Source organism: Stegastes partitus, unplaced genomic scaffold, assembly GCF_000690725.1.
Source record: "Stegastes partitus isolate 25-593 unplaced genomic scaffold, Stegastes_partitus-1.0.2 Scaffold44, whole genome shotgun sequence".
In the NCBI taxonomy this organism is placed as follows: Eukaryota; Metazoa; Chordata; class Actinopteri; family Pomacentridae; genus Stegastes; species Stegastes partitus.
In genome coordinates this window covers 557,268-566,905 of record NW_007577775.1, presented here as the reverse complement: position 1 = coordinate 566,905, position 9,638 = coordinate 557,268, and the positions used below count along the sequence as shown (strand labels likewise).

General features: G+C 42.3%; 1 protein-coding gene across 1 annotated transcript in view; it reads right to left on the bottom strand.

Moving 5' to 3' along the window:
- Nucleotides 1-467: 467 nt before the first annotated feature.
- mvb12bb (multivesicular body subunit 12Bb) overlaps nt 468-9,638 on the bottom strand; it is a 30,755-nt gene continuing 21,584 nt past the window's right edge. Inside the window, exons 7-9 of the mRNA XM_008305973.1 lie at nt 5,021-5,076; nt 4,562-4,621; nt 468-745 (exon numbers count right to left, since the gene is read on the bottom strand). Of these exons, the coding sequence (XP_008304195.1) occupies nt 704-745; nt 4,562-4,621; nt 5,021-5,076 (158 nt within the window). The 3' untranslated portion in view covers nt 468-703. The remainder of the gene's footprint in view (nt 746-4,561; nt 4,622-5,020; nt 5,077-9,638) is intronic.

Genomic DNA, 9,638 nt, shown 5'->3' with positions numbered 1-9,638 from the left:
CTGCAGAGTGCAATTCTAATTTGAGAGCTGAAACTTAATGTTGTTCTGTTGTTAAAGAGCTGACTCAGTAGAGGAGTCGCTGCTGACGTGGGTGGGTGTCTAGGGTAAGTACTCCCGCGGCTCAAAGCACTGCTCGTTCTTGCCGCACGCTGCTCATGATGAACTTTTTGATGGAAAGATGCTGGAAAACGAACATCGCTCGGGCCTGTTTGTGTGTGATGAAGCTGCCTCTCTGTTCCCGTTTGTCCTCCCCGGCTGCTACTCACTGTCAGCGCGGCCCTGTTATTTTGATGAGCACAATGTGAGTCACAGCTAACGTGCATTTATGAACTAATCTATTCAGGAATATTAATTAGTTCAACTTATTTTGAGCAGCAGCAGCAGCATTTGAATCACTTCCTGTGAGGCTTTCTGAGTAAGAAAAGACAAACTTACAAAAGTCACTCTCACAATAACTACATTGAAAACATTTCTAAAATTTAATGAGTTGTACAGTTGTGCATGAACACACATTTTTCAAATACTGTATTTTTTATATAGAACCCATAGAGGTAAAATAGTTTGTTCAAAATTACACAATAAATAATTAATAGTACATCCTGCACTTTCACTTCATTTCATTATTTTACAAACGATCCTTCTGTCAATTTGTACTGTTTCCTGTCGTTGTGGCTCTTGCAGCGTGAGAGGCCCACATGAGAAGTTAGCGAGCGACGCTTCGCTCTGTGCTGAAGTTGTACTGAAACTGCAAGCAGAAGAAGAAGAGAAAGTTGGTGAATGAAATGACATTGTCAAAAACAGAACAAAAACATCACCATACTGAAAATGCATTCCAAAGTAAGCAAAAGTGACCATTCACAAGAAATGCTGCAATGAACAGCAGACCTACTATTAGTACCATTTGTACATAACATAACTGTAATTGAACTATAGAATAAAACACTAATTTATGATTACTGGAAGAAGGATTAGATAGCTCTAAAGAATGAAGACTGAGAAAACATAAAGAACCACTGCCCCCCTGTGGCACAGCATGGACATGACTATCTATACAGCTTCAGACATTCTTGGTTTATGAGGCATTACGGCCAGGACAAAGTGTCATTTTTTATTCACATTCACTGATTCTACAAAACACAGTTTTCACTCTTTGTTGCCAGTTTTGTGCTAAAAGTGTAATTTGTCCTATTATAACAACAACAGGTAAAAAAAAAAAAAAAGGTTACGCTAGATTGCTTCAGGCCTTGATACAAACCTACAGGCCGTAACGGGTCAGCATAAATTATTATCTTTTGCTTAATGCTGTAATAAAATGCATCCGCTATCTGTTACCGTCATCCAGTCAGTTTTTAGTGCTACATCAATCTCTGACTTTCACGTTAACTATCATAAAAATGGTTCCTGAGTTCCATGCCGTAAGGTATACAGATGTTAAAATTAGGGGAAAAAAAGCGCAGTGGCATTCAGTAATGATGGATAATAATATTATTATTACCCTGAATCAGTACTGGAAGAGAAAAAGTTGGTTTGGTGTGCCCCCAAAGCATTAGCAGTTCCCAGCAGTGCTCAGACGTATAAGCCACTTTTCCAAAATCTATTCCAAAGATCCAAATTATTAAGAAATTAACACAAAAAAAAGGCAAAGCTCCCTTGCAAATTGACTAAGGCAATTAAATAATCTCAACAAAACTATATAATTTGAATAATTTATGGTCAGAGAGTTTTAAAACGTAATAACGCATTCTTGATTTTGCTGTGGGTGTAGTTCCACTGGCTGAACAGTGAAGTTTTGTGACTAAAGTAGAGCTCACTTCCCCCCAAGTTGGACAGTTGTATTACTGCAACACAGCACTAGGTGATGCTGTATGATCACTGAAATAAGTTTCCAAATCTCCAGCAGCAGCCACTGAGCCACAATGGCTAAAACTGGGTTCTCTTGTTCAAAATACCACCTTCCCTGATTTTCGCCTACTTGAGGGGAAGCTGCAAGTTCCCCCCAAACCTGTCACATATCACAAGCCTGTTATTTGTGAAAGAATTCAGGCCCCCTACCACACAAAAATTCAGTCTCAACATCTGGCACAGTAAATAAATATTCCTGTGTGTACGTGTGTGTGTGTGTGTGTGAGTGTGTGTGTGTGTGTGTGTGTGTGTGTGTGTGGATGATGGATGGGGGAATGGGGTGTTATCAGGGAGAGCATGTATCAATGTCTGCCAGTTTTACACACAGGCTGACAGGACAGTGACACACTAGAACATGGGCGGCAGTCACCCAGACGAGCCGAGCTTCATTTCCTGTCCCTGCTCCACTGCCAAAAATATGTGACATGTTGTCTTCATTAATTCCACCTCTATTTGGAGCTCTCCCTCTCACATACCCCTGTACACTACTGTCCTTCCATACGTTCACATAGAAACACACACACACACACACACCGACACCCACACAAAGCATAAGCAAGGAAAGAAACACACGCACGTACAGATAACTCCCTACAAGCACTAAAAACCAATCATACATAGGTGCTAATGAAAATCTTGTCATGTGTGCATACACACTTCTTTCCACCCAAGTATACTCCCTCTGAAAATCATTAGCCAGCCGCCAACAACATTTTTCAGCAGAGCAAACTACATAAAGATGTCACTTTAAATCGCTTACTAATTAACACTTAAAAAGACACAAATTAGATATGCGTGGCTAAAAGCAATTATAATATCCGCAAGTTTTGCGAGTCATTTGGGAAATGAAAAGAATGCCTAATTGCTGGAACCAACATCATCTGAGACATGGCTTAAGTGATGCCTGTTAGGAAATGGTCTTATCTACAACTGTGGCTGTGATTACAACAGTTTTCCTCAATTACATGTGCATATGTATAATTCTAGAAAGTACATCTCTTTCATGAATCTATATTTTTTAATGGGTTTAAAAATGAGGCAATTAGATTCTGTGCAGAAAGCGCCTCCAGTTTCTGAGGAGAGGGGGGAAAAAAAGAGAAAAGGAAGCCTGACAGTAAGGCACGGACAGTGACCTCTTCTGGACAACAGAAGAAGAAATTTACTCAAAAACATTGAGAAAACTGGGGGGGACGAGTTCATACTAAAAACTGCTTTTTCTGAATTTCATTGAGGTGCCTTTTGCTAAGAATGAGCTCAGATGGTTTCTGCACAGAAGCAGACATTATATTAATAGTGAAACACTGATACAGAAAAACAAGAAAAGTGGCAGACAGCATGTTTGCAAGAAAATCACAGACTATATTTCCCCCATTGTTCCGCAGATATCATCGTGGGATAATAATAAGAGCAGAGAAGTAAAAATAACACAATGGTGAGGGATGTTTCCACTTGGAAACTAATTATCAAGCTAAGCTGTGACTTCATCCTCATCAGCCTGGCCCCACCATTAATCTTGTGCTGTCGTCCACTTCACTAAATCCTGTGTGTTACACTATCTCACATTTACTTCATCAGCTCCAGCGCGGCTGTAATTAATGATTTCTCATGCCCTTCCCTTCTCTTCCCCAGCTCAGCTCACCATGTGTCCTCCTGCTAATCACACTCTCGGAGAAGAAAGGAAGGAGAAGGAGAGGAAGGAAGAGAAGGAGAGGAGAGGAAAAAGGGGGGAAAAAAGACAAGAACATATAGGATGAGCAGTCAGCCTGTCTCCACCCTGGACACACACACACACACACACACGCGTACATGCCATTAATACCTGCGCTGACAATGAGCTTCATTCAGATGACCATATGACAAGATGGCGACTCTGTGTGATTTGGATAGTATATGACAGAAGACAGAGGCAGAGTGCAGAACAGACACCCGGTTTGATGAGGGAGTGTTTGCTCTGTAACACATCTCAAACCCAACAGCACCTGTTCTTTTACAGTGGTCTGTCACTTCCTGGCAGTTCTGATACCAAGATACCGTGCTAATGAGAGAGAAGGGGGGTTGTCACTCTCTTTAAAGCGCACACACACACACACACCCACACAAATACAGCTCACACACACACACATACACGTACACACACGCGCACACACACACACACACACAAAGACATACTGACTCTCTCTTTTTTTTCCCCTCCTCTTGCTCTCACAAACACGAGCTCTAAAGACGGAGCTGCGCACTGATGATTTTCTTCCTACGAATGCCTGTAGGCTACAGTGTTTCATCAGAAATGGGGAGCGCTTTTTATTTGCTCTACATGATCTCTAACTTTTTAACTACGAAGCTGATTGGAAACTTAAAAAGTTAAACATGCGGAATCTGACCAAGAAAGACTCCTTAAGATGTACAGCGCTGTGCGAGATGCTAGATTGAGCTGTTTGAGAGAAGAATTGGGGAATAAAAGTCAAGTGTTTTGGAACAGGAGACGAAGCTTTTAGGAGAGAATGGCTGCCTAGCTTGGCCATGCTTTTATTCAATTGGGGCTTAGTGGAGCCAACAGGGCCTCGCTGTCTCAGACACTTAATTACAACCCCAAGACCGTTTGCTTTGCATTCTGGGCCAGCGGCGTCAGCGGCAGCCGAGCGTTGCAGCCTCTACTCACTTCCTCCTCGATCTCTGCCAGGGATTTGATCGTAATGCCCATTAAATTGACTTGCTGCATCTGAAATCAAAAGCAGGGAGAGGAGGAGGGAGAAGGAGAAGAAGAAGAAAAAAAAAAAAAACACACAAGAAACATGGCGGTTAGGCTCATGGCTAAGTAAGCATGCTTAAAATCTTTAATCCTCTCCCTCTCTGTGTCAATACAAACGGGGCTATAGTGACAACCACCGCCAGCCAGCCAAATGGACTGCATTGAGCCAGCTCTGCCTGACTGCACGCATTCATCACTCAGTCTGGAGGAAAGGAAAGGAAAGGAAAGGAAAGGAAAGGAAAGGAAAGAGAAAGTGGTGTTCACTTAAGGTGAAGCTGTAGGAGAAGTAACTATCACCACCACTCTCATATTATATATAATAAAGAAGTCATTCTGCATTTTGTCACTGGATCCTCAAAGAATTTTTACCTCTTTGGGGCCTTCAAGAAACTTGTCAGAGACCACAAAGGGCACATCATCCAGAGCTGCAAAAAAAAAAGAAAAAAAAAAAGTAAGAAAAAGCAAAGTTGAAGTTTGACTTTTATACAAACATATACTACTCCCTATTCTTGATCCTGAGTCTTTCCACAAGACTAAATGTGGGATTATAAAACAGCAAAGCTATCAACATCCCCAGCCACCCCAGCACCTCCCCTCCTTCCGTCTACGGAGAGAAGATGAAAGGCTTTTTTATTCTCTGCTGTATGTGAGCACCTCCACTCTCTCCTCCAACCCGGCCCTTTCCCAGCCCTCTTCCAGTTTAATTACTCTTGATTATTCCCGATTCCGTCTTGTCTGAGAGATGTTCACCTCCGAAACAAAGACACACTCACACAAGGCACAGAAAAGCGGAAAGAAGAGAGACAAAACATTCACCAGATATCAAATTTGCATGAAAATAAGCCACACTGTTCAGCCGGCAAAAAGTGGATTGAAATGAGGACTTGCCAAGAGCGTGGTGGTATAATTAGCATTTGACCAAACAAACGAGCTTCAACAGAGCTATAATTAAGCAGGCCTGTAATTAAGTGTATGCCCTTTATCATAATGATCGTGGTTAAAATGGTGTGATGGCTGCCAGTTGATTATTAATGGTGTAACCCCGTCCTGCATGCATCCTGCACTGGAATCAAGGTGTCACGACTGTCAGGCTAGAGAGCAGCCCTTTGTTTATAAAATACATTAGGGCCCAAATTAACACAGGGTGACAAGAGACACAAAGCCTCTCGTTTCCAGACTGAAGGGAAAACTGCAGCTGCTCGGCTTCATTATAAAACTCCAAATCTGGAGGCACAAAACTTGCTGCAGTTGGCTTCGACAGGAGCCCCAAATATCAAGAGGCCAAGCTTCCAACTGGTGTTCTTTTACCCGCAAGTCCATCAGGCCGCTGGCACAGGAAAAGGAACTCATAAATGTAAGCCGAAGCTTTTCATGAGTCATCGTTTGGGAGCTGACACTCCTTTTGGCCTTTCCTGTTCACAGCAATATTTAAAAGTACGAAATTCTAAAATATCCCTCACTTTGACACTTGTGTGCTTTCCTTTCTCGGTTATTACACTGATCCATGGTTTGGCACTTTCCACACAAGTGTAGTACAATGTGATCTTTGTAATCAAAGCATGACCCTCACCCTCATGACCACAGGAAAGCTTATTTAGTTTCTTGGCTTCTATTCATCTCCCACAGTAAGAAAAAAAAACAAAAAATGCAGTAGCAACAAGAGCCATGCTAGCTGCTGTGTTGAGACACAGTGGTTCTTTGAACTAAATGCTATTGTCAGCATGCTTACATTCTCATAATTGCAATGATAACAGGCTGATGTTAAGCAGGTTCAATGTCTTCCATGCTGACCCCATTAGTTTTGCGTGTTAGCATTGGCTAATTAGCACTTAAAAACGAAAGCTGAGGATATTGATACTTATAACAGAGAATAAACAAATTAAAAGTCGATGATGGCTCCACATGAAAATTTAAGGCATCATCAAAATAACTGCATTGTACACTGTGTGTTGGTAAGATTTAAGGGGAATCCATCGAATAGCTGTTGAGAGTTTTCACTCAAAATCGCAAATCCAATAGCTGCTGGGATATTTCAGCTTGGTTCAAAGCCGTGGACCAACAAATCCACAGACATTGACGCAGCTTTCATTCCACTCATCCAGGAGATGTTAAAAGTCTCAACACCCACCTCCCTGCAGCAGCTTTGAATGTCTGGCTACTTGAAGCAGCGAGCAAGAGAGGGCAACTGGGAAGGCATGATGACTTGTTTAAGCTCATAACTACAAGTGAATAAACAAGCACTGCTGTGTCGCTGGGAGCACCAACACCAGGCAGAGGTACGTAGGGAGAATACATTTGAATCAATAGCCAGCAATGGGAAGCGGAGATTGTAGCTGCTGATGGATCTGTGAGGCACGGACAGATGAATGCACGAAGCTGAAGGCCAGAGAGTTTCTTTATTGCTCAAGGATTACATTTAAAACCAGATCTCACTTTGTATTCCTCCACCATCTATACTAGAGAGGCTATCTTACACCCAGACAAATGGAGAGGCACCGCAGATGACTCGGTGGTAAGGAATGAATGCTGTACTATGGAGAAATCTGAAGGTGCAAAGGGCAAAAATAATGTAAATCCAATCTTCTGACCAGGAATCCCAGTATGAAGCATGTTCTCGCCGCTCAAATGGCCAGGCTACAGTCCATTAACTCATGAGTGTATTGCAGTGTGGGGAATTGGGTAGTTACTTGGCATTTGGAGCATGTGAGTGCAGTCAATACGAAAACATCTGGCAGGAATTTTGGTACAGCGACTGCGATGATGATGATGATGATGATGATGATGATGGTGATGGTGGTGGTGGTGGTGGTGATGATGACGGCAGCGAGCGCAGAGGTGGCGTTAAGTAAGGAGGACCCTGTGGCTTGAGTGATTGTAGTGTAAAGAACGAAGTCAGCACAGGCCCCGTGTGGATCATTGCCTTATTAATGGCTCCGTCAGGTGCGATGAGCAATGGCTGCATTGTCATCTCCAGCCCCTGGGCACAGATGAATGGCTGTTTCAGGGCGGGAAGGGCTCCCTCGTACGCTGGGCTGAGCACTAATCCCTCACTCTTCCATTGTTGGATGCACTGTCACCCAGGACTTCAGCAGCACCATACATTGCATTTCCTGGGCTCTAACAGACATGGCCACGCACTACACAGGCGCCGACATACCTACACACACACACACACACACATTCACACACAAACACATAAACCACACCGAGTTGTGCTCAGACACTGACTGATGGAAAAATATGCGTGGGTGATCGAGCATACCCCATATTACCTGAACCACAACTCAAGAGTAACACTTTAGGAATGTTGATGAACTTTTATTTTACACTTCACTAATTCAGCAGAATTGCATTGATCTCTGTCTAGTATGATTACTTGGGTGAATCTGTCTCGCACCTGAATTAAGTGAGAAAGTCACAGTCAGGGCAATAATGTGCAAGTGCAAATGAACATCCATTACAAGTTTTTACTCATGATTGAGCTGATATCCATTGTTTAGCAGCACCATAAAATGATAAGTAAGACAGGTCAAAAATAGGTGAGAGCTTCATCTGGAACCTGCTCTATTTCATATTCCAAACAATTGGATGTTGCCTTTCCTCTGTGTGTAGCCAGGCTAGACATCGCAATACCTTGGCTGTCGATGTGACTCTCAATTTGAGCCGGATTCTTTATGCAGACCATGGAAATGCTATTCTAGTTTGCAGACCCCGCTCTCTGTCACCTCTGCAGATAATGGTGAGTCGATGAACAGAGAGCTGGAGGAGGACCCCCTATGCCCACTCACAGCCCTTAGCCCCGCTCTGACATGAGAAATAGTGCCCAGGCCTGACAACATCTCGGAGACATATTGTAGTTTATTTTGTCGCCCGGGCATGCCATCTGTGCCATTCCAATAGAGGGTGTGTGTGTTCAGGCTGCTGCAAGAGAGAGGGCGCGAGGCTCCGGGTCCCTCAGTAGCTCTGCAGCCGCGGCAGGTCATTAGTCAAATTGCCTAATGAGAGAGAATACAAATGGCCCCCTACCCTGACAGGAGGAATTTTGGAGGTGTCAGAGCTCCTGACCCGTGCTATGAGAACAGATGATAGCGAGTTGCTATTTTCAGATTCTTTTAATGACTATGGCTCTATGAAACCCATTCTTTTTCTTTTATCTTTTTCCCACTTTCTCAAACCCTCTAGACAGACGAGTGAAAAAAAATACTTTTCAATATATTAAAAAATCTCGCTTGCAAAAGTGTGAGTGTAACTTTTGAATTATTTAAATGTTTACTGGGGAGTCAATTAACATTCTAAAAAGTGTATTGCATTGATACTAAAATAGATGATACGCTGAAATGATGCTGAGGGTTTCTGATAATCTATTTTTATTTGTTTCTGCTGGCTGTGTGCAGCTCGTTTCCGCAGTCTCACTGTAGTGTGCGCAAGTCTCTGTTGCAATTCTCCTGACAGCGAGTCAGTTCGTTTATACTGAAATATTAATTTCATTTCATCCAAAATGTTCAAGAATGTAAACAAGTTTAAAAGGTTTCTGAATGCTAAGGGTACTGTGCAAAAGATCCATGGGATGAATGTGTTTATAGTTACATGCTACAGGCTGGGACTGCTAAACACTTTAAATCTATGGAGAGAAACTATGGAGGGAAAAGAAGCTGAATCATTTTACACAAGCTTTGTCCACTTTGATGAGTATTTTTCAAAGGAAACTCATTTGAAAGAATATTTGAAATGTTTTCAGTTCACCAGCAAACCCTTCCTTTTCCAAACATATAGACAAATGCAACAAATGTTGAAAATAGTCTTTAAAGTCAATTTTTATCTAGAATTGAGCTGCATTTTTTTTTATTGTAAAAGCCCAAATGTAATGAAGACATACCAGAATGATGAATAGACCTGAATGCCGTCTACATTACCTGGTTAATTTGCAAAATCACCAAATTTCAAAATTTTTTTTGTTACCAGAGGGATGCAAAATGGCAAGCTTATG